This window comes from Balaenoptera borealis (genome assembly GCF_965194805.1).
Source record: "Balaenoptera borealis genome assembly, contig: HAP1_SCAFFOLD_1941, whole genome shotgun sequence".
Classification (NCBI taxonomy): Eukaryota; Metazoa; Chordata; class Mammalia; order Artiodactyla; family Balaenopteridae; genus Balaenoptera; species Balaenoptera borealis.
In genome coordinates, this window is record NW_028122318.1 from 1 (window position 1) to 25,558 (window position 25,558).

The 25,558-nt window shown below is 43.7% G+C and overlaps 1 protein-coding gene across 1 annotated transcript; it reads right to left on the reverse strand.

Moving 5' to 3' along the window:
* Window positions 1-6: 6 nt before the first annotated feature.
* On the reverse strand, window positions 7-23,209 carry LOC309622263 (17-beta-hydroxysteroid dehydrogenase type 2-like; the record flags this gene model as incomplete). The annotated part of the gene is made up of 4 exons (XM_082409384.1): window positions 23,085-23,209; window positions 19,756-19,941; window positions 5,006-5,143; window positions 7-133 (listed from the first exon to the last, which is right to left on the reverse strand). Coding segments are annotated over exons 1-4 (482 nt in total), but the record flags the coding sequence as incomplete, so codon positions are not given.
* Between the last annotated feature and the right edge of the window lie 2,349 nt (window positions 23,210-25,558).

Genomic DNA, 25,558 nt, shown 5'->3' on the forward strand with positions numbered 1-25,558 from the left:
GTTTGCATTAGCATGAGAAAATTGCATTCCCTAAGGATATAGTCCTGGCCGTAGTCCTCTTGCACGTCAGGGGTGAGGTGGTCCAGGATGTTCTTCTCCAGCTTGTCCCACATGTCACTCGTGCCTGTGATGTCTGAGATGCAAGAAAAAAAGAGAGGCTCAGATGCTGGGAAGGCTAAAACAGGCATGTCCTACCCCTAATTGGGAAGAAGGCCCTTGTGAATTGGCTTCTGTTGGGAAGGACATTCCCAAATGCCTTTTAAAGTATGTGCTTTATAATGGCAATTCTATTCTTTTAAACATACATACAGAACAGTGCACAGATGAATAGGTTTGCACAAACCGAATAGCTCATGTAACCAGCAACCAGACCAAGAAAAGGACAAACCAGCCTTGGCCACCTTCCCAGGAGCCACTGTCAGATGAACAGAGTAGAGTAGCTTTGCCTGACTTTAGACATATGCACACATGGATGCATGTATTGTGTAGTCAGTAGCTTTCCATTCTGTAAATATGCCATAAATTATTTATCTATTATACTATGATGGGTGTTTGGGTTGTTTTCAGTTTGAGGCTCTTACGAATAGTGCTGCCACAAACATTCTAGTGCATATCTTTTCATGACTATTATATACAATATAAAATATAATGTATATAATATATATTATCTATACGATATGTATATACCTACATATATACATACACATAATTTTTTAAAATATAGCAGTAACGCCTGCTTCTGTGTATAAAATTAAATATATAATGTTGGGAGTTCCCTGGTGGCCTAGTGGTTGGGATTCCGGGCTTCCGCTGCCGTGGCCTGGGTTCAATCCCTGGTCAGGGAAGTTCCCGCAAGCCACGCAGCCAAAAAAAAAAAAAAAAAGAAAAGGTTAAAAAAATATGTAATGTTGAGCATCATGCTATCTATTTTTTTTTAAGTCTTTCTTGAATTTGTTACAGTGTTGCTTCTATTTTATGTTTTTTGTTTTTTGGCCCCAAGGCATGTGGGATCCTAACTCCCTGACCAGGGATCAAACCCATACCCCACCCCTCCCATCCCCACAACCCCGCCCCGGCACTGGAGGCGAAGTCTTAACCACTGGACCACCAGGGAAGTCCCTCATGTTATCTATTTAATAAATATAATTTTAATTTCATTTTAAATAATACATTAAATTTTAATGTATAAATTATATGTGATTAAATATATAACCATATATTTAATATAGAAGTAAATTCTTGCTTATTATATAAAATCTAATAGTATCTATATATGTACTTTAAAATATAGTAGCAATGGCTGCTCATTATATAAATAATGAATAATAAGGAGATGCATATGTTTTTAAAATTAATCTCCTCTGAGGAAACTTACAGTATTGTGTGTCATTCTACACTCCCTCCTTGCTCATACAAACATATAGATATGTTTGGCTTTGGCTTAATTTTATTTTACCAGGAACAAACAAAACACAAAAAGGATCATACTAGACGTATTTTCCAGGAATTTGCTTTTTTGTTTGTCTGTGGGTTTTGATTTTTGTTTGTTTGCTTAGTAATGAATCACAGACCTGCCTCCTGGTCAATGGCTATAGTTTTAAACCAGAGCAGCAGAATTTTCCATTGAGCAGCTTTTAGTCACCATTTCTCTATCAAAGGACTTGCCAGTCGTTCCTAGGTTTCACCATTTCAGGGAAAGCTGCCATCACCAGCTTTGCACAATGTATCCTTTTGTTTTTCGGCATTCACTTCTTTAGGCTACGGTCCCCAAAGGGTGGCTGTCTGGTCAAAAAACACATTCATTTTGAATTTTTTTTTTTAAATTAATTATTCTATGGCATTTTTTTTTTCCTTTATCTATTTATTTATTTATGGCTGTGTTGGGTCTTCGTTTCTGTGCGAGGGCTTTCTCTAGTTGCGGCAAGTGGGGGCCACTCCTCATCGCGGTGCGCGGGCCTCTCACTATCGCGGCCTCTCCCGTTGCGGAGCACAGGCTCCAGATGCGCAGGCTCAGCAATTGTGGCTCACGGGCCTAGCTGCTCCGCGGCATGTGGGATCTTCCCAGACCAGGGCTCGAACCCGTGTCCCCTGCGTTGGCAGGCAGATTCTCAACCACTGCGCCACCAGGGAAGCCCCCATTTTGAATTTTAATAGCTAGTACCAGATTACTTTCCAGAAAGGTTGCAGCAACCCACACTCCCTCCTACAAAGTGTGTGATTGCTCAGGGATTGCTTTGGGGAGGAGTCTTTGCTAGCTTGGGTGACTCCTGGATACCAGGACTGCAGAGGAGCCTCGCTATGAAATGTAAGCCAGTGAAATCCAATTATACTCATGGAAATGCAAACGGAGTTTCAACTGCTCATTTCTTTTCATGAAGGCACGACCGTACTTAAGGAAACGATTACCCTGACAGTTACTACTCCAGAGACTTCTGCATCTTAAGAAACATGTTTGCATGAACTATTGTTCCTCCAGCTACTTCTGCCCCAGTCTCTACTCTCACAGGGGGATTCCTTTTCCTCTCCACTTCCTCCCTCTTTAAACACCTCATGGACTTTCTAATCACTCTTGTGCCTACCCTGTCCAAAATCCCCAAAACTCTCTTTATTGGTGACAAAGCCACCACCCTTTTGTCAGTCTTCATCTGCCACTTTTGACACACACTTGCCCATCCCCTGCCACTTTGGGGCTACACACAATAAAACTGGTAAGATGACGTGGATCCAAATCCCATCTCTGCCTCATATCAGCACTGTGGCTTGAGAAATTCCTTAACTTCTCTGAGCCTCGGTTTTCTACCCATAAGATGGGAATATTATGATGCCTAACTGGTGATACCTCATAGGTGAGGATTAAGTGAGATTGTACACATAAAGTCTTAAAATCCGCGAAGCGTACAATATGCTTGAGCTATTTTTTATTGCAGGGTACCCAAAAAATCTGATATGTCTCCCTGAATGTCTTCAGGAGCTCTCTGTGTCCCTAAAGATTCCTTGTCTCATCCCCCACTTCAAATGTCATTCTCCAAACTTAAGTCCTCAGCTCTCCACCGTCTGGCCTCTTGCCTTTAGAGAGCCCATCAAATGTCAGCTTTAAACTGAGGATATCCTGATATAAAAGAAAGAACCAGGTTCTGCACCTAGGGATCTGGTTTCAAATTCCCCACCATCGTGGTGTCACAGATGTCCATGCTGAGCTATATATTACCCACCCTAGTTCAGTGTCCTCACCTGGTGAATGATGTCAATTAAACCTACTCCTCAGGGCTGTGATGCAGATTAAGACATATATGGAAAGGATGGGAGTAAAACTGGAATGATAATTAAGGAAACAATTTGGAAATATCCAATAAAGTTGGAGATAATTAAAATCTATGATCCAGTCATCCCATTCCTGGGTATATATGTCATAGGAAAAATCACACACACATATGCCACAGTAGGTGTGCCAGAAGGTCCACAGCTGAATTGTTCACAGTCGTCCAAAAGTGACCCAAATATCCCATCGATAGTAGAAAAATTGTGGCATATTCACAGAATACTAGCAATGAAAATGAATGAACTACAGCTACACACAATATAAATGAACTGTGAAAACATAATGTTTGGTGAAAGAAGCCAGACGCAAAAAAATACATACACATTGATTCCATTTAAAGGTCAAAAACCAGTAAAGCCAAACTATTGTTTGGGGATGCATGTATGCATGGAACACTGTCAAGAACAGCAAATAAACAAATGTTACAAAAAGTATGACAGGTTACATGTTGCAGGGAGGAGAGGGCTAAAACTGGAGAGGACCATGTGAGGGCTTCTGAGAGGTGGCAATGTTTTATTTTTTTATCTGGATGTTAAGTACATGAATTTTTATAATATTGATAATTTATTAAACTATGTGTGTATATGATATATTTCTCAATTAAAAAAATAAGATCAACAATATCAGGAAAGAATGTACGGAAAATGGCTAGTGCCTGATAAGAACAGCTGCCCAAAATGCTAGCTATGACAATTTCAGTGAGTCCTTGAAACTGTAACTTAACTGCAGGGTTGCTCTCTGGTCCAAAGGGAATCTTGCATCTGTGTGTTGGAAGTTTTCATTGGCTGTGTCACCAAACTCTCAATCCTCCTGCCAGGTTCAAAATCAAATTCATCATTCTCCCCTTCCACTAGCTGTCAGGCAGCTTTTTGTGATCTGTCTCTCAGGCTGCCATATTCGGCATCATCTTTGACCCCCCCTCCTTCTCCATCAACTCCCCTCAACTCTCCTACCTGCCCAGGGAGTCCCCAGGTTGGAAACCCCTCTCAAGACTTCACCTTCCCTCCATTCCTACTGCCCTGGTCCCGCCTCTCAACCTGAGCGGCCCAGGTCTCTTTCCCTCGGTTTCCTTCCCAGATGAGCCCTTTCTCTGAGTCTTCGTGCTCTTCCTGGACAACTCTGGGAGATCCTGGCTGCTAAATGCTTCAAGACAAAGTTCTGCTTTTCTTTTAGATTTTTATCTGGTGCATTTGGGTTAATATTCAAACCTCTAGGGTTTGTTCTTTAGTGTGTTAGGCATCCCTCCCAGTGCGTGGTCTTTTATTAGATATGCTCTTTTACGTCTTCATTTCGATCACCAATTACATGGTTGATGACCCAGAACTAAGGGCTGAGCCATGGGGGTCGTCTACATCTGCTCAGAGTCCAGAAATTCAGGGAGCGGAGAGGAGAGGATGGCCATCTCCTCCCGGGGTAGAAGGATGTGGGTCATGTCCTTCAGAGGGGAGGAGGTTGTGTTTGAAAAATACATAACATCAAAACTTAATTCCTTGGTGAAAAGAGGCAGGGGAGCAACCGTACATTGCAAAACCTGGCACCTGCCCCTCTATGCTTAGAAGAAGCCCACCCATCCCAACCCCCTTTGGTCCACCACTGAGGGGTTTGGCTTGAACTCTGTCAAAACAAAGAACCTTCAGCATCCCTTCCAGAATGAATATTGCAGGGCTCTTGGGCTCAGACACCTACTTGTTCGGAAGCCTCCGGGCTGGATAACAGAGACTTTAACTCCCCATTTGGATAGCTCTTGTCTCATGACTGCTGAAAACATGGTCAGAGCTGCCTTGGATGAGCTATAGGCTGCCATCTTCTCCATTGGAACCCCTCCTATGGGAATAATGGGAGAAAAAAAAATCAGGTCTGATGTTTTCATTTGTTCATCCACTAAGTATTTAAATGGCACCTACTTCATGCCAGGAACTGGTATCAGTGGTGACTAAGGCAGAGAAAGGAAGACAAAGGCCCTCTGTATGCAGGTGAACGCATATTCTTGGTCACATCATTGTCTGGCTTCCTTTGCTTTTGCTTTCCATGCCTGCTTCATCATAGCTGGTCCAATGGCAAACCAAGTATAAGGCTCAATCTCTCCCAGCTTCTAAGCTAAATGTGATTTAGGTGGGGTAAAGAGCATCTGCCCCAGCCTCTGACCTTCCAGTTTGGCCAACCTACATTCTGAGGTTCTGGATGGACATATCTTTGGGGAAGTGGGGGCAGAGTGGGCACTGTTCTCTCCATTACAGAGCTTGTAGTTGAACAAATTGGGTTTAATACTTGTTGCAACAAGGAGTAACACACGCCATAGGGAACCATGGGGCATCTCTGTAAGAGGGTATGAGCAGTCAGAATGGCTGTCATCAAAAAGTCTATAAATAATAAATGCTGGAGAGAGTGTGGCAAAAAGGGAACCCTATTACACTGTTGATGGGAATATAAATTGGTGCAGCCGCTATAGAAAACAGTATGGAGATTACTTTAAAAACTAAAAAAAGAGCTACCATATGATCCAGGTATCCCACTCCTGCATATGTATCCAGAAAAGATGAAAACTCTAATTTGAAAAGATACATCATACACCCCAATGTTCATAGTAGCACTATTTACAATAGCCAAGACATGGAAACAACCCAAGTGCCCATCAACAGACAGTTGGCTTAAGAAGCTGTGGTATATATATATATATATATATATATATATATATATATATATATATATACCATATATATGAAATGGAATAGTACTCAGCCATAAAAAATAATGAAATATTGCCATTTGCAGCAGTATGGATGGACCTGAGACTATTAGTGAAGTAAGTCAAAGACAAAATTATATGATATCACTTATATGTTGGATCTAAAAAATACTACAAATGAATCGTTATACAAAACAGAAACAGACTCACAGACATAGAAAACAAACTTATGGTTATCAAAGGGGAAAGCGGGGGGAGAATAAATTAGAAGTATGGGATTAACAGTTACAAGCTACTATACATAAACTAGATAAGCAACAAGGATTTAGTGTATAGCACAGAGAACTATATTCAATATCTTGTAATAACCTATAGTGAAAAATCTGAAATATATATATGAACTACTTTGCTGTACACCTGAAACTAACACAATATTGTAAATCAACTAAACTTAAAAGAAAAAATTCAGTAGACAAATTAGATGGTAGTTCAAACACAGTTGAGAATTTGTTACCTAAAAGCTAGATCTGAGGAAATCACTAGGGATACAGAGAAAGTGGAAAATAGGAAAGAGAGGTATGTTAGGCAGAATAATGGTCCCTCAAAGATGTCCAGAGATGTCTCTGGAACCTATGAATATGTTAGATTATATGGAAAAAGGGGAACTGAGGTTGCTAATCAACCTTGAGATCATGAGCTTAGCCTGGATTATCCAGGTGGGTCCAATGTAATCACAAGGGTCCTTATAAGTGAAAGAGAGGAGAGAAGGGCATTGGAATGAGAGAGATGGCCTGATGTTGCTGCTTTAAAGACAGAGAAATGGGACCATGAACCAAGAATGCAGGCAGCCTCTAGAACCTAGAAAAGACAAGGAAATGGATTTGCTCGTAGAGCCTCCAGAAGGAATTCAGGCCTGCCAAAACATTGGTTTTAGCCCAGTGAGACTCATTTCAGACTTCTGGCCTGTAGAACTGTAAAATAATAAATTGGGGGTTAAAAAAAAGAGGGTGTGAGAAAGGACTTATTCTAGGAGGGCTAGCTAGGGCTGGGGGCAGATGCTCTTTATTCCACTTGAATCACATTTCTTTTAGAAGCTGAGAGAGATTGAGCCTTAAACTGCGTCTCATTGGACCAGCTGTGGGGGATGAGCTACGGAAGGCAGAAGCAAAGGAAGCCAGAAAAGTGGTGTGACCTTATTTGGAATAAGGTTCTCTGCAGCTGTAATTAAGGTACAAATCTCAAGATGAGACCATCCTGGATTAGGATGGGTCCTAAATCCAATGATGGCTGTCCTTGTAAGAGACAGAGAAAGAGGAGACACAGAGAAACAAGGGAGCAGACCATGTCAAGATGGAGACAGAGATTTGAGTGATGCTGCCACAAGCCTAGGAATGCCTGGGGCTACAGAAGCTGGGACAGGCAAGGAGGCATTCTCCCTTACAGCCTTCAGAGGGAGGTGGCCCTGCCAGCACTTTGATTTCAGAACTTCTGGCCGCCAGAACTGTGACAGTATAGATTCCTGTTGTTTTAAGCCACTCTAATTTGTTACGGCGGCCCTAAGAAATGAATACGGGTGTGTTCCTGGTGTCCTTTCACTGGAAAACACGAGATTATGAAGGGGTTCAGAGCACCCAGGAGACCTCATGGGGAACCCAGGATGACTGAGCCCATGACATTAAGGGTCCCAGGTTTGGCAAAGATTTCCCCCTTCTTTGGTCAAAGAAGCATCCACTGGCTGAATTGATAAACTGTGATACAGCCGTACAATGGAATACAACTCAGCTGTTAGAAGGAATGAACTTGATACACACAACAGCGTGGATGAGTCTCAAAATAATTATGGTGAAAGAAAGAGCCAGACAAAAAAACAGTATGTATTGTATAATTCCATTTATTTATAATTCTAGAAAATTCCAACAAATCTATAGTGATAGAATGGATCAGTGGTTACCTGCTGGGGGGCCAGGGTATATGGGTTAGAATGGGGGACAAGGGAGTCTGGGGAATGAAGGTCATGTTCACTATCTTGATTGTGGTGATGGTTTCCTAGGTACATATCTATGGACCTTGAGGGCATTATGCTAAGTAAAATAAGTCAGACAGAGAAAGACAAATACCGTGGGATCTCCCTTATATGTGGAATCTTAAAAAAAAAAAAAAACACACAAAAAACGCTAACTCATGGATACAGAGAACAGATTGGTGATTACCAGAGGTGAGGGGTGGGGTGCTGGGGAAATGCATGAAGGTGGTCAAAAGGTACAAACTTCCAGTTATAACATAAATACATTCTGGGGATGTAACGTGCAACATACTGACTATAGCTAACAATACTGTGTTGTATATTTGAAAGCTGTTAACAGTAAATTTTTTTTTCATAAATTTATATTTTTTATTTTTGACTGTGTTGGGTCTTCGTTGCTGCGCGTGGGCTTTCTCTAGTTGCGGCGAGCAGGGGCTGCTCTTTATTGTGGTGCATGGGCTTCTCATTGCGGTGCCTTCTCTTGTTGCAGAGCACGGGCTCTAGGCGCATGGGCTTCAGTAGTTGTGGCTCGTGGGCTCTAGAGCGCAGGCTCAGTAGTTGTAGCGCACAGGCTTAGTTGCTCCGCAGCATGTGGGATCTTCCCGGGCCAGGGCTCGAACCCCGTGTCCCCTGCATTGGCAGGCGGATTCTTAACCATTGCACCACCAGGGAAGTCCAAGAGACTAAATCTTAAAAGCTCTTATCCCAAGAAAAAAAATTGTAACTGTGAGGTGATGGATGTTAACTAAGCTTATTGTGGTAATCATTTCGCAACATATACATGTAGCAAATCATGTGGTACACCTGAAACTAAGACAATGTTATATGCCAATTATAGCCCAATCAAACTGGGGGCAGGGAATGTAGGCATTGAAGTAGAGATACCTAGAATAGCTAATGTCAATTATCATCATGATTCTTACATGATTATTAAAGCTTTGGTCTGGGACTTCCCTGGCCGTCCAATGCAGTGGACGCGGGTTTCATTCCTGGTGGGGGAACTAAGATCTCACATGCCACGCGCGGTGTGGCCAAAATGGAAAAAAAAAAAAAGCTTTGGTCTGGCTCACATAACTTCCTTTTGGGAAACACTCATCCTTACCTCCCTGTCTTTGTAGGAAGGCTGTCAGTCAACGGTTTGTCCTCATTCAGAGAGGCAGACTGACTGATCATAATATCCTATCCCCTGGACCCGGAGATTGGCTTGGGGCTGGGCACGTGACCTCAGCTGAGCCAGAGTCCTGACCTAGATCGTGGAAGGGAGATGCTTTTATGGTTTATTCCTGGCTACTTAAGTGTGATAATGGTGCAACACCGGCACTCCCAGGGGCCATTTCTGCCCCCACACAGGAGAAGGGAAACAAAGGGAAACAGAGGAGCGAGAAGGGAGCTCAGAAAGCTGGAGGTAGGGGTTGAGGACGGAAACGGGGAGTGGAGGTGGGGGAGAGTTAAGGTGACTCGGAACTTGGTTCCAAACAGTCGGTGAGCTAATCACCTCCTTCTCCCTTAAGTCTGTCTGAGGTTTGGCCCTGTCACTTAAAAGGAAGAGTCCTGAGGCTTAACTGGTGAAATTTCAGTATAGTATCTGGCATCAAACATTCAACTGTGGTTCCCATCTTGTCACGTATGACCAGCTGATTCTTATTTAAGTGATTTTTAGTTTCACCAAATCTTAAGAGTTCAAAATCCAATTCCTTCCTTTGACTGGGGAGAAGGGCCAAAGAAGTTAAAGCAACTTGTTCAAAGTTTCAACCCAATCTGTGCGGTTAGACTATTCTCATTTCTCCACGGTTTTTAAGGTGAGGTGAGCTTGGCCAGCTGGAAGGGAGGTTAGCAGAGGGCAGCAGTTAAGAGCCAGGTTCTGGAGCCAACACTGCCTGTGTTCAAATCCCAGCTCTGCCATTGATTAGTAAAAGCAGTTAAAGTTAGGAAAACCAGTTTATGTTTATGTGCCTGTCCTTTAATCTGTAAATTAAGAATAATGATAATACATGTATCACAGGGTTGTTATGAAAGTTAAGTGAATTAATATATTAGAACAGTGTTTGGCACAAAGTAAGCTCCCTATTAGACCTTCCTATTATTTGCCAAGGCACTGGGATTTTTAAAAGCTCCCCCAGGTGATTCCAATGGGCAGATAGGGTTGTTAAACACTTCTAGAGAACATCTATGATTTTTTTCGATTTATTTCTGTCCTCTGGACATGTAAATATTAATACAGCTTGGGCTCTGGAAAAACTGAGATCTCTGTTTTGGTTGTAGAAGTTGTGATCTCAGAAGTTGGATAGTGACCTGGCAGTGCTGTTTGATCCTTGATCCAAGTCTCACAGATGTGGGGCCTAAGGTATGTTGTGTTTCAAGAGACTGAAATTAAAAGAGACTTTCTAGTGCTATGCTGGAAGAAACGTTTTTTGTTTATATGTTCGGTTTTGCTTGTTTGTTTTTGAGCTCCATATGCCTTGGTCAAAATATATTTCCTTTAAATTATGTTGAGCGAAAGCCAGTTTCAAAAGGTTGCATTACTGTATGATTCCATTTATATAATATTCTTGAAAGAAAATTACAGAGATGGAAAACAGATTCGTGGTTGCCAGGAGTTGGGGATGGGGTGAGCATGTGGATGTGGCTATAAAAGGGGTATCTCAGGATCATTATGGTGCTGGAAACATTCTGTATTTGATTGTGTTCATAGTTACAGGAAGCTATACATGTGACAAAACTGCACAGACCTATAAACACACACACATAAATGGGTGCAGATATAACTGGTGAAATCTGAATAAGTTCTGTGCATGGTACCAATGGCTTTGATATCGTACTGTAGTTATGTAAAATGTTGTCATTAGGGGAGTCTGGATGAAGGGCGAACAGGACTTCCCTGTACATTTCCTTGCAGCTTCCTGTGAGTCTATAATTATTTCCAAATAAAAAGTTTAAAAATGCATACTCCCTTTAAGACACGCTTAGGTGGCTTCCCTGGTGGTGCAGTGGTTAAGAATCCGCCTGCCAACGCAGGGGACATGGGTTCGAGCCCTGGTCCGGGAAGATCCCACGTGCCGCGGAGCAACTAGGCCCACGCGCCACAACAACTGAGCCTGCACTGTAGAGCCTGTGAGCCACAACTACTGAGCCCGTGAGCCACAACTACTGAGCCCACGCACCTAGAGCCCGTGCTCTGCAACAAGAGAAGCCACCGCAATGAGAAGCCTACGCACTGCCACGAAGAGTTGCCCCCACTCGACGCAACTAGAGAAAGCCCGTGCACAGCAACAAAGACCCAACGCAGCCAAAAATTTTTTAAAAAATTAAAATTAAAATTTAAACAGAAACACGCTTAGGTCAGGAGAACTGCCTAGCTCCCATGTAGGTCTTTGGCCATACCAAGGTCATAAGGTCTCCTAACATTTTGGTAAATAAAACTAAAAAATTAAGTTTATTGAAGTTTGGCATGGGAGGCCCAAAAATCAAGGCCTGGCTAATTTGAAATATTAAAACATAAGAGAAGCGCCCCCTAAGCAAGCTAGAGCTTTTGAAACATTTTCTGCCAAGGCTGCAACTGAATTTAAAGTGACAATATACTTCTTCCTCACTCCATTCCACGCTCACCCCCATCACTGATGGACGTGGCTAATGCAAAGGCAAAACTTTGCCCTTAGAGCAGTACTCACTTAGGAGGTACCAAAACTGAATGCTGGGGTTCCCTCCAATCGACTCTAAGTAGCCAGTGATGGTAACTGGCTCAGAATATGGGGTGACCTTGTAATTCAGCGACTTAATGGAACACCCAGTCAACAATGGGACGTGTTTTAACCAACCACGTACAGACCTGTGGACTCTTTCCATCCTTCACAACTGCAAGTCATCTAGCCCTACTCGGTGCAGCTACCATGAAGGCAGCATCCTCCCCCTCTTCTAGAACATACCAGTCCCCCCCACCCAGCTTTTCTGCCTCGGGGAACTACTCAGTGAATCTGCCCCCTGGCAAGAATAAACTCAGCACTCATGTTTCTGATCACTCTGGTGGTCCTTGTCTTTCTGGTGGTCCTTGTTTTGACCTTATGGCATACTGTTGGCCGTGGCTAACACGGAGGGAAACTTGAAGTTACTATCCTGGAGCTTACAGAATTGTGAGGCCCTTTCCCCACACCCCCCTCGGGGGGCTCGGTCCTAGTCTTTGCCTGACTCCTTTGGTGTGGCATAAGCAACAAGTTAGTAACATTTCCCAAGGTTCTAGCATTCAGATGTTTTTGATGTCCCCTGAGGTAACACAGGGCCTCACAACACTCATCCTAGCCATAATGATCAACACCTACCAGGAGATCCTCTTGTTCCTGACCTAAAGCTAACATATGACCATATAGGAATTATGGAAAAGAAAGGGCTTTCCAAGCGAGTGCTCTATTAACACAGGGCAGAAATATTGCAGCTTTTCAGCCTGAGGCTGTATAGGTAAGGTGTGATTTTTTGATTTATAATAAATACGTATTTGGTCATGGTCGCTGTTTCTGGCACAGGGCTTCTAAAACCCTGGGAATTTCCTAAGTGATGAGAGTGGCAAAGGTTAATGAGGACTTTTGTTATGTTAATGAGGCAACGAGAACCTCTCCTAAGAATGGGTGGAGGGCTGGCTGCAAGTGGATCCAATCTTGTGATTAGAGGGTTGGAACTTTCAGTCCTACCCCGACCCCGGGGAGGGGAGAAAGATTGAGATCAATCACCAATGGCTAATGATTTAGTCAATCACATGCTATAATGAAGCCTCCATAAAAACCCCAAAGGAGGGGGTTGGGAGAGCTTCCAGGTTGGTGAGCAGGGAGATTCGGGGAGAGTAGCGAGTTCAGAGAGCGTGGTAGCATCACACCTTTTCCCTGTGCCTTGCCCTGTGTATCTCTTCATCTGGCTGTTGATTTGTATCCTTTAATATCCTTTGTAATAAACCGGTAATCCAGTGAGTAAGCAGGTTTCCTGAGTTCTGTGAGCTGCTCTAGCAAATTAATCGAACCCAAGGAGGGGGTAGTTGGTACCTCTGATCTATAGCGAATCAGTCAGAAGCACAGGTGATAACCTGGGCTTGCCACTGGCATCCAAAGTGGGGATGGGGGGCAGCCTTGTAGGACTGAGCCCTAACCTGTGGGATCTGATGCTCTCTCCAGGTAGAGAACTTCAGAATTGAGTTGAATTGTAGGACACCCTGCTGGTATCTGAGCATTGCTTGTTGGTGTTGGGGAAACTCCTCTCTCCAATATGGAACCAGGTGCAGGACACTTTTATAGGGGTACCAGGGTCCCATGCCCACAGCAGCTTTCTCATTCTCTAATATCTTCCCAAGCCAGAACACCCATGACCTTGTCTCAGGAGAAAGTAATGAGGGCTCCCAGCTGGTTTCTGCCTCCTCCAAGGTCAACTGGGCTCAACTCAAGTAACCAAGTCCAGGGAATTCCCTGGCGGTCCAGTGGTTAGGACTCTGAGCTTTCCCTGCCGAGGGTCCGGGTTCAATCCCTGGTCGGGGAACTAAGATCCCACAAGCCATGCAGCGTGGCCAAAAAAAAAAAAAAGGAAAAAAAAGTAACCACCACCTGGTGGTCAGGTGGTTAAGATTCCGCGCTTCCACTGCAGGGGGCGTGGGTTTGATCCCTGGTTGGGGAAGTTCCACATGCCGCGTGGTGCGGCCAAAAAAAAAAAAAAAAAAAAAAAAAACTTTAGGCATGGTTAGCAGAAATTAATAGCATCTGATTGTTCCCTTGTAATTTGACAATCTCTGGGGATTCGACAACTGTTTGGCATCAAAATCAATGTCTGAGACCTTGTTCAAAGTGTGATTGAGAAGCAGCAGTAGCTGGGAATCTGTTAGAAGTGCAAGCCCTCAGGTCTCACTCCAGACCCACTGAATCAGAAATTCTGGGGATCGGGCAGAAGTTTTTTCTTATTGTGGTAAAATACATAAAACATAAAATTCACCATTTAACCCTTTTAAGGTGTACAATTCAGTGGCTTTTAGTACGTTTACAATGTTGTACAACCAATAGCACTATCTAGTTCTGTATTTTCAATGCCCCAAAAGGAACCCCCATACCCCAGCCCCTGACAACCACTAATATGCTTTCTGTCGCTATGGGTTTGCCTGTTTTGGACATTTCACATAAATAGGATTGTCCCAAGATATGGCCTTTTGTGTCTGGCTTCTGTCACTTAGCACAATCTTTTCAAGATTCACCCTTCAGAGTATCAGTGCCTCACTCCTTTTTATGGATTAATAATATTCCATTGTATGGATAGACCACATTTTATTAATTCATCAGTTGATGGACATTTGGGTTGTTTCCATCTCTGGCTATTATAAATAATGCTATGAATACCTATGTACAAGTGTTTGTTGGAACACCTGTTTTCTGTTCTCTTGAGCATACACTTAGGAGTAGAATTGCTGAGTTGTAACTCTGTGTTTAATTTATTGAGGAACTGCCAAGTGTTTTCCACAGAGGTTGCACCATTTTACGTTCCCACCAGCAACTCAGGAGAGTTCCAGTTTCTCCAGACCCTTGCCATCAAGTGCTGTTTTCTGGTTTTTTGATTATAGCCATCCTAGTGGGTGTGAAATATTATCTCATTGAAGTTTTGATTTCCTGCAGTCGTTATTAAGTAGCCCTCCTGGTGAATCAAATGCATCTGAAGTTTGAAAAAATTGTCCAGGGACCAGTAGCAGTCACTTACGAACTAGTTATAGAAATACAGAATCTTAGGCCCCCCTCAGACCAACTCAGTCAAATTCTGCATTTTAACAAGACCCCCAGCTGATCACTATACACATAATGTTTGAAGCACTGGGGTAGGAGACAGCCCTAAATCGCTAACACTTCCTAATCATTGCTTAAACGTACTAGCGTTAGGGTCTGTGTTTTTTTTGCCCTCCCCCCCGCCCCCCGTTTCCCTGGTGTGTTCTTGCTTGGTAATCTGGAAAAGTGAGAGGAACACAGAATTTGGAGTAAAACAGACCCAGTTACCAGCACTGATCATTGCTTACCAGCTGGATGATCCTGGGCTAGAGTGTGCTTGATCTAAAAAGGAATCAGTATCAGCATCCTGCACATGTTAGCACTGAATGACTTCAGGGGTGTAAGCATCTAATTCAACTCAGCATGAAGACGTTCACTCCATCTTGCTCTCCCCTCTCCCCCTTACTCTACGCTAAGCGCTGGCTAGTGTGAGAGTTTTAAGGAAACGAATCTCAGCTTTGGCTTCCTCTCACGTCACTGAGCAGCTGAGACTGGCTGAATGATTTGCCAGATGATTCCCTTAAGGCAGCTACCTCGGCAAGAAAAAAAAATCCAGGAATGATCCCATTGTCAACTTCTCCGGACTAAGTAAGACCAGGCTCAAGTTTGGAACTGTGAAATCTGCCAGATACCTAAAATCTGTAGACTTGTAAGACTCTCTGAGGCCACTTACTTTGGTGTAAAGTAATTTTCATGCATTTTAAATAGCTCGATGTGATGGGCAACCATTACTGTCTCTCAGTAGAGAGGTCCCTGTTACTAGGGTACTTTCTGTGTACCAGTAACTGTGCTAAACACTCAGAATCCACAATGCATTTAGATCTACAGTTGAGACCAGAAGTTCTCAACTGGGGCTGATTTTGCACCCCACCCCCACCCCAGTGGACACGTGGTAATATCTGAAGGTCAGCACTGGGTGCTACTTGCATCTAATGGGTCAAGAACACAGATGTTGCTAAACATCCTACAATGCATCGGACAGCCCCCCACAGAAAGAATTAGCCTCCCCCAGATATCGATAATGTTCAGGTTGAGAAATGCTGCCTTAGACTCAGGAGCTGTGTCACCCTATCACGACAGAAGATGAAATGGACACAGACAAGTGGGGCTACTTGCCCCAGATCACCCAGCTAGTAATCCAAGAGCACGATTCAAAGCACAACCGACTCAAAATCCCTGAGGCCTTAGTCGTTTTATAAGGTTTGCTTTCAGCTGTTCTCATTCAAGCACAGCTTACGACATAACATGGGTATTTACTCTGCAATTTCTTAAGAGGAAAACTGGCCAGAAAAGACTTTTAGACCTCTCAAACATAAAGATTTTTCAAGTGCCCTTTGTACAATCAATCAAAGAGTCATCTCCCACTTCCTTCAATCCTTGGTTAAATATTTATCAAACTTCCTTGCCAGGATTTAGGTTAAAGAGCTATTCTATTTCTGTGGGAGGGATGATAAACATGATTACAGGGGGGTGGAAAATCCTCCCAGAGAAGATGTGGTCAAATGTGGAAGTAATGACCTGTTGGGCTTATTTGCCCAGGAGCCAGTGCGTGACAGGGAGCAACAGGATGGAACAGTCACAGGTGGCAATGCCAGCGGTTGGCAGGATAAAAAGCCACAGGTGCACACAGAGCCAGCCTCTTCATGGCAGATGGCTTTTGGGTCTCTAACTCTACCATGTGCCAGGTGCAAGGCTGATGCTTAAAACCGTGTCATTTCATCTCATCTCAACATGGGCCTAAGAAGAAACGATCATTATTATCCCCATCGTAAAACGCAGAAGCTGCAACTCAGAAGTTCAGCACTTGGTCCTGGGTCACTCCATTGTCAGTGGTAAAGACAGGATCAAAACCTAGGCAGTTTATCCCCACTGAATTTTCCAGCTTCTGAAAGTTACCTGCATTCTTTGGCTCACGGCTCCTTCCTCCATCTTCCAACCTCTCTTTGAGTCTGACCTTCCTGCCTCCCTCTTATAAGGATTCTTGTAACCGCATCAGACCCACCTAGATAATCTAGGATCATCTCTGCCTTCAGATCCTTAACTCAATCATACCTGCAAAGTCCCTTTTGCCAGGTAAGGTCACATATTCCAGGTTCCAGGTTTTAGGACATGCATGTATTTGAGAGACCACTATTCTACCAAACCGGTTGCCTACTCACAGTATCCTGAGACACTTTCTTTGGGGTTATTTACTACGCAGCAGTGGATAACTTGAATAGAGTCAGCAGTTCCAGCTCAGCTCCTCCTGGCTGATGCAAACTTCCATGATAAATCTACCTCATCGAAATTCTTGTCATGCAGAGGGTGGCCGAGGTGCCAGACTCAAGACAACCTGATGGGTCAGGGCAACCATGAACTCCTTTTGGAGAACACTTACTGGCTGTCTCTCTCTCTCTCCATACCTCCATCTTCAAAATGAGAAAAAGACCAGGGTGAACTCCCAAATAAGTACGTTTTCCAAAATTACTGTTACATTAGCTTTGCCAAGAGACACATCATCAAATTGGCATCACATTGGATGTTAATTTTGTGGGTTGGTGGTTGGTTATATAGTCTCTTTTACACATGCCATGACTTTTCTGATTCTTGTGCTACAGTCTAGCTTCTTATCCCCTTGCTCAAAAATCTTTTCCATTGTTTCGCAAAACACTCATCAGCAAAGTGCTAGGGATTCTGCTGAACTCCTCTGCCCCTCATCAATGCGGGAAACTATAAGCATGATTTAAGATCTTTGGCTCCTGTCCTCTTACAAACACCTGCCCTGTCAAGTACATACGTTTCCTTTCTGTTCTGCTTTCATGCTATTGTTTTAACAACTTTATAAAATTCCCTGGGTGGTTTCTGAGTCCTGCAAATGAACCTATTTCTAGAGTTTCCTTGAAACATAAGGATTCAAAGCTGGATGTGATGAAGGAAGACTCCATACATCTTGGTGACTGACTGGGTGGGAGAAAAGGAGAGAAAGGCACAGGGAGAAACAAATCCAAGAAGGCTCAAAGCTCTGAAACCTAAAAGACTAGGAGTGAACAGAAGGAAGTCAAGAGAGGAAGCGCTGAATGGCTGATAGAAAGTTTAGCTTCAGACATGTTGACTTGGTGACGATGGTAAGATACTGGAATGGAACTAGTAAGGCTGGGTATAAAAGATTTTGTATGTCCAGTGGTGAGAATAGGAGTGAGGTGTGTGATTTATTTTAACCCTCAAACATTTTCCTCCAGTGGAAATATGTGACAAGTCCATTCAACGTCTTGGCGTAGAAAAAGTTTTAGAGGTCAAGTTGAAGGTTTATGAATGGGCATCCTCTGTAGGATAAATTCGTCACTCGCCCATTCATTCATCTGCACACTTGCATTTTTTAATTTATTAATTGAGCTTCTACTTCATGCCAGACACTGGGCCTATAGCAGGTAGTGTGCATATCAGTGATACGTAAGTAAAATCTTATGAACGAATGAGCTGCTCAAAGTTGAGAACCAAGAGAGGAAGAGAAAAATCTTCCTTGTCACTGTGTCAAGGAGAAGGCAATGATAAGTCATTTCAGTAAATATTTGTTGAATGAGTGAGGCAAAGGAGCATGTGAGACTTTTCCAGATGTACCAGATTGTACCAGGGAACTGAGAAAAGTGAGGTTTCCACAGAGGTCAAAAATGTAAAGGCTAAGTTCAGAAGAAAGTTAAGGGTGAAATATTGCAAATGTATTTTCTCAGGATTTGTTTGCTTTAGCAAGGTAGAAAAAAAATTGGAAATATTTTGGGGTTCTCATAAAATTTGAAACACAGTACTCATTGCTCTTAACCACCTTAGACGTCTCTCTCTCCATCCTTTCTCCTCCTCCCTCCCTCTTTTCCTTCCCTTCCCTTCCCTTTCCTTCCTTCCTCCCTCCCTCCCTTCCTCCCTTCCTTCCTTCCTTCCTTCCTTCCTTCTTTCCTTCCTTCCTTCCTCAGGCCAACAAGCAACGCTAGTGACACACTCACATAGCTAGTAAGTTAGAAGTTGCTAAGTTAGAACCAGGTAAGAAAATATGAGGGAAAACAATTGTCTAGAAAATACACAAAAATGTCTCCCTTAAAAAAACAACAACAAAGAAACCAAAACCAACCAACCAAATAGTTGGATCCTTTATTTTAAAAAAAAAATCTCACTCAGAACCAACTGATCCAACAGTGAAGAGTGGTATTCCTCAATGTGAAGGCAGGATCCTGGAGTCCAGAGCCCACCCTCTTGGCTTCCCTCTCACCTGTGCAGTGGCCCAAAAGACAACCCCATGGACACCACTCAAAGCTGAGTAAGGCTCTGAGGAACCCCAGTTTGGAAATATCTGTTCTAGAAGAAAGAATGAGACATCACATACATGGGCATTTTTTATGGAAGGGAGATTGGTAAACCCTTGACTTGTTGACTATCTGTTCTTTGAAATGGAGAGAGATGAGTTATCAAATGTCACACCCTGCCCCAACTGCCTTGAGATTGCAGAACGATGGGAATTGTCTTATGGAAAATACTAGCAGGCAGCCAACTGAGACACAGGGCTCTGACAGTGCCAACAGAGTGAAGACATTTGCTATTCATCTCACAGGGAACAACAGAGTGTGCAGAATTCAGGGAGGGTTGAGAACAGGTTCCCTGTCACGATGACGTTAACTGTATGCAGGGTTTCCTTTCCAAATCTAGGAAGCTTGTGCATTAGCGGTCACACTGTGAAGATATGTGAGAGCCCTAAATCCCCAGTAATGAATAGATGAGTTAGAAGGTAGGTAAGAGTCAGTACATGAAAGGATTTGAAAGGAAAGGAAGGTTTTATTGTACTCAGATCAACGGTAAACACACGATTTGACTATTCTTCACCCAGCCCTGCATGAGAGTGCCCTGCTTTCTTGTTCAGCCCACAGGGAGCACTGCGAGTCACATCTTGCATGACTGGCACCCACGACCTTGTGGGGAAAGGCCAACTCACCTGCCATGCTGCTGATGTTCACCAGCCTCCCCTTGGATTTCCTAAGAAGAGGCAAAAATGCCTTCGTGACTTCCACGGCCCCGAAGAAGTTCACGGCCATGCATCGTTTGTATTCGGTCATGGGAATGAGCTTCCCGTCAGTTGGGAGGCCAAGGACCCCAGCATTGTTGACCACAGCCCACAGTCCTGAGGACAGAAGGGAACAACTCTGAGGTCAGGCAAGATGGGAGAGTGGGAAGATTTTTAACCCTTCAAGCTCTGAAGTCAAAAGGACCCCTTTGAGATTTAGGATCTAGGCAGATGACTTCAACTCTCAAACCTTAGTCTCCTTGATTACTTGTGAAATATTAAGCAACGGTTTTTTGGAGGTATATTCTTTTGCCCCAAAGCCCTTTCCTACATCCGGGCAGCTAGATATTTGTTATACCTATGGAGGGATGACACAGCAAGGAGGAGGTTTAATCAAAGTCTACCTCATGTTTCTCCCTCAAAGGAGTGTGTGGAGACAGAATGATATCTTTAGGACATGCAGATATAAGACGATATATCTTACATGCAGTGCAATGATATAAGATCCTGTCTTCCCTTTTCCTTCGACTAGAAAAGATTCCTTAGTCCAGGAAAACTAGAAGTGCCAAGAGCTAAAACGATTGCAGAGTCCCTGAGCTCTAGTCCCTTCCCCAGCCAGCCTGATCCCCTCGACTGACCAGGATCACCAAGAGGGCTTGTTCACACACAGGTCGCCAGGCCCCACCTCCAGAGAATCTGATTGGGGGTGTCTGGGGTAGGGCCTGAGAATCTGCATCTCTAACAAGTTCCCAGGTGATGCTGATGCTGCAGGCCTGGACCACACTTGGAGAACCGCTGTCCACAACTAGTGACTTTTCATCTTTGCACATTAAAATCACGTGGGGAGCTTTTTAAAACCCCAATGCCCAGGCCACACCCCAGCCAATTAGATCAGAAACTGTGGGGTGGTGAAGAAAGGGGACCTTGGCATTAGTAGTTTTTAAAATTCCCTACCTAGGTGATTCCAATGTACAACCAAGCTTTGGAGTCATTGCCCTAAACGGTAGCAGAGAGGTAATACAAAAACTCCAGATGTTTTGGGGGAGGGGGATCTGGAGCAGAAGTGAGTGACCTGGGTCCTCTTTTTTTTCTAATTTCTGGGCTTTTCAAAAAATTTTTATTTATTTATTTTTGGCTGCGTTGGGTCTTCGTTGCTGCGCACGGGCTTTCTCTAGTTGCGGCGAGCGGGGGCTACTCTTCGTTGCAGTGCGCGGGCTTCTCATTGCGGTGGCTTCTCTTGTTGCACAGCACGGGCTCTGGGTGCGCAGGTTTCAGTAGTTGTGGCGCACGGGCTTAGTTGCTCCGCAGCATGTGGGACCTTCCCGGACTGGGGCTTGAACTCACGTCCCCTGCATTGGCAGGCGGATTTTTAACCACTGCGCCACCAGGGAAGTCCCTGGGTCCTCTTTACAGAGGAGAAACATCGGGGTGTGTTCAGCTAGATAGACCTGAAGCAGATTCTCTGAGTTCCCTGAGCCTCGGCATGGTTTAGGCCAGCTGTTTCTCAAGGTGTGGTCCAGAACCATCAGCATCAGCATCAATTGGGAACTTGTTAGAAATGCACATTCTGGAGCCCCACCTCAGACCTGCTGGATCAGAAACTGGTGATCAGAAATTGTTGTTGAAGCTCAGCATTGTGATATAACGTGCCCTCGAGGTGGTCCTGATGCACACCCCAGTGTGAGAACCAGTGGGATGTAGAGGAGCAGAATGAGCCCCAGTGCCAGCAAAAGCACAGAAATGGCAGGAGGCACCAGTCCTAACAGTGCCTTTCTGATGGCTTCCAAGAGGTAGGTAGCTGCCAACCTGCATGAGGGCTGGACAGAGCACTGGACATCTCAGCAGAGTCCAGCATGAGGCACTGACCATCGGAGATGAAATGTCCCATCCCCAGGAATTTAAGATGCTACCCTGGGGAAATGGGATAAAGCTCAAAATGACTGAAACAGTTTTCGCCACGTGGCAGAAAGACGGCTCAAAATAGAAATTGCATTGACTTATAGAAAATAAAATTACATTTCTTGCACACCTGAGTTGGTGGTCTGACATTTACATGCAATAGTGATTGGGAGCGTTAAGTGAGATGATGCCTGGCACATAGTAAGAGCTCAACAGCTATTACGAGGATGGTGATAGGAGGAGAGGATGCCTCCACTCCCACCTCCAAATGATGGTTTTAATTCACTCAGCCTGATGCACACCTTTGACCAGTCCACATGCAGGTGGCAGCTTGAGAATGCCCTAGAACAGGGGCCAGCAAACATTTTCTATAAAAGGGTGGATAGTAAATATTTTAGCACTGCACGTCCTACTCACTCAACTCTGCCGTTACAGACAATCTGTAAATGAATGGGAGTGGCTGTGTTCCAATAAAACATTATGGACATTGACATTCGTATTCCATATAATTTTCATGTGTCAAAAAAATCTTCTGATTTCTTTTAACCATTTAGAAATGTAAAAACCACCCTGAGCTCTCACAGGCTACACAAAAACAGGTGGCAGATCTATAGAATAGTCTTTAAATGACAAAGAGATAGAGAACAGGTTAAAGATGAGAATAGGGCTCTAAAAAGGTAGCATGAGAAAGCCTGGTGGTGATGGAACAGTTCTGTATCTTGAGTGAGGTGATTTTTGCACAAAGCTACACGTTACAGAATTGCACACACACATACGCACTTGCATATATAGCTGGTGAAATCTGAATAAACTCTGGGGATTATACCAATGCCAATTTCCTGGTTTTGATATTGTACTATAGTTAGGCAAGATGTTAATACTGGGGGAGGCTTGCGTCTACTATTATTTCAAAATAAAACGTTAAAAAAAAAAAAAACAGGCAGGGCCACAGCTTGCCAACTCCTGCCATAGAACTCTAAGCTGGCCAATAAGCCCATTATACCTGTAGGACTTAATAATAGTTTTTAAATAATATTAATTAATAATTAACAATATGTTCATAATAATTTTAAAATATGCGTGTAGGAACACAGCACAGTTGCTGGCCCTCTTGCAGGAGCTGAGGTTTTCTGGTTTATCCACGTGGCCCAGAGGGTTCTTTAGCAAACATCCTTCTTAGTGATTTTTAATGAGCCTATTTTACTGCTGCACTTTCTTTTTGGCTTGAGAGGCTGAAGTCGAGAGAGACCTCGAGGGGAGCAGGCAATTCTGTATTGGTATCGTATTGGTGTATTGGTAATTCTGCCTCAGAGGAGGATTGCTCTCCAGAAGGCTGGCCCCAAAATAGCATGGGCTCATACCTTGGAAAATGTACTCGCTGGACCCCTTCATCCCAGGACACTGGGATAGTATTAGCGTATCAAGAACCACTACTTTGGGACTTCCATGGGGGTCCAATGGTTAAGACTCCACACTCCCCATGCCAGGAGCACGGGTTCAACCCCTGGTTGGGGAACTAAGATCCTGCATGCTGCACAGCGTGGCCTAAAAGAAAAAAAAGAACCACTATCATTCATTATGGTCAATACTGTCCCTCTGGGCCTCACCAGATGGGTCTGTATTGAATATCTCCTAAAGATACCATCAAGTCAATAATAAGAGGGATAGTAAAAGGCAAAGCCAGGAAAACTACCTTTCTAGAAAATAACCACACACTGCTAAACTTGCTGAAAATTAATTTCTAATTACCAACCATCTATTTTTCTCTCCTCCTCTCATTTCTCAGATGTATATTGAGCACTTACTATATGCCAGGGGCTGTGCTTAATGTTGAATGACTGGAAAATAGGAGTTCTTACTGACTGCTTGCCTCATGTCAGGGACTCTTGTAAGTGCTCTGTATATAATAACTACTCCTTCAACCACCAAATGAAGCAGATAATATTGCTCTCTTTTTGCTGGGAAGATCAGCTGTAAAGAGGATGTAAGCAGTTTTTGAAATATTAAAACTGAAGGGGTATTATATTTACAGGGTGTTCGGCTAAGGTATGACAACATAACTATTCATTTCGGTCAAAGAGAAATTAAGCCTGCATTTGAGAAAATGGGTTTGGATTCAGTATCATCAAATATTTTCTAAATTAAGAAAATGTGCTGGGTGCTACACGGGTCAGATGTGAAACTTTCAAACAATTATTTTATGTTGTGTATCCGCCAACCGTAGCAGCTTGTCACTGAAGGGAAATATCTGAAATGATTCTCCACCCCACCCCTAGATTTCCATCTCAAAGGAGAAAAAAAATAACCTCTTTGATGTTTAAGTGATTTGAAGCTGATCAACAGTGTTCTCAAGAACAACGACGAGGATTATGAACTGGTGAGTTGCTTGGAGGGTCTATGAACTGGTGAGTTGCTTGGAGGGTCTATGCCCTAGCGTTCCCTTCCCAGATTCTCCCAGTTAAAGGCTGCCCTCACTAAAGGAGTTTTGCAGACAGTTTTATCTGGAGTATTTCAACCCAGTGAAGGCCTGATGTCTCCTGATAGACTGACTAACTTAAAGCCACTCACCACTGCCCCAGGCTGTCCCTTATTTTTTCTAACGTCAAGAGGAACCACGCTGAGAGGCCCATCTTCTGCTTAAACGGTTGCCCTGTAATGCTGCCATCTCTAGGCCTTCTAATCTCTTTCCCTCTGAGGCCGTTCACAGAATTAAGGAACGGTTTGGGGAGCAGCCCTGTTGAGTCCAAGCATCCTCAGTAGCACAGAAATCTACATAACAGACAAGAGGAAGGAGGCTGTGGAGAATAAAATGAGTGATACCAGAGTTTGCTCTGCTACTATAATGGGCATAAAAATACTTTCAGGGTTTTGACTTTTAAATGATGTGGCCCAGTAGGGGTTCACTGAGCACAGGGCAGACTGACACGGAAATAAGAATAATCATTCAGGAGAATGGTCTTTGAAACTTGAGGTACCAAATTCAATTGGATAATGAAACACTGGGAACTCCACAGGGTACTTTTTCACCTCTATAAAGAACATTCAATTAAATGCTTTTTCATTTGGACAGGAGGGGTGGGGCTATTTTTTTCCCCTCTCTTTTCCACAGAGTGTGTCTTCTTGGCTTCTGGCCCCATTTTCTTCCCCCTGCTTTTTATTGCCTGTATTTACTCCCCATCGCGATCCACAATGCCCACACACCCTGCTTTCTCACAGGCTGATGGAAATCCCCCACGTTGCCCTTGGAAATGGTCATTACCAAGGAGAGGTACAATGGCTTCACTGGGTGATGCATTGGTGATGCTTCCACAGGCTTCTGGTGCCTCCATTTCATGGGCCACTTGCTTAGCTGCTGCTGAAATGCCTTAGTGCTATGAAGGCTGCATTTAACTTAGCCATCTGTGAATAACTCCATCAGGGGCAGATTCAGATCCAAAGTCAAGACAGCTTCCTGGCCAGAATGTCATCCTGTCCCACACAGGCAAGCAAGAGTGATTTCCTGACACAAGAGTCCAGTGCTGTCGTCCCTCCCTTAGGAGCCCTTGGGAGCCCTTGGGAGTGTGCCATGCATTAAATGTGGACTTTCTTACAAATCAATTAACACTTGGCACTTTATAGTCTGGAATGATGTCACACGGCCTGTGTGTAGTCAGGCATTGGGTGATGATTTCAAAATTAATGGTTATTGGACTAGGAGAGGTATACATTTCTTTCCTGGAGTGTGAAAAGATAGGAGGAATACAAGAAATGAATAAAGGGCTCCTTAGAATGGGGCCACGCAGCCAATTCAATTCAACTCACCCTGATTGAAGGTCTACAGGTAACAGCCTTGATG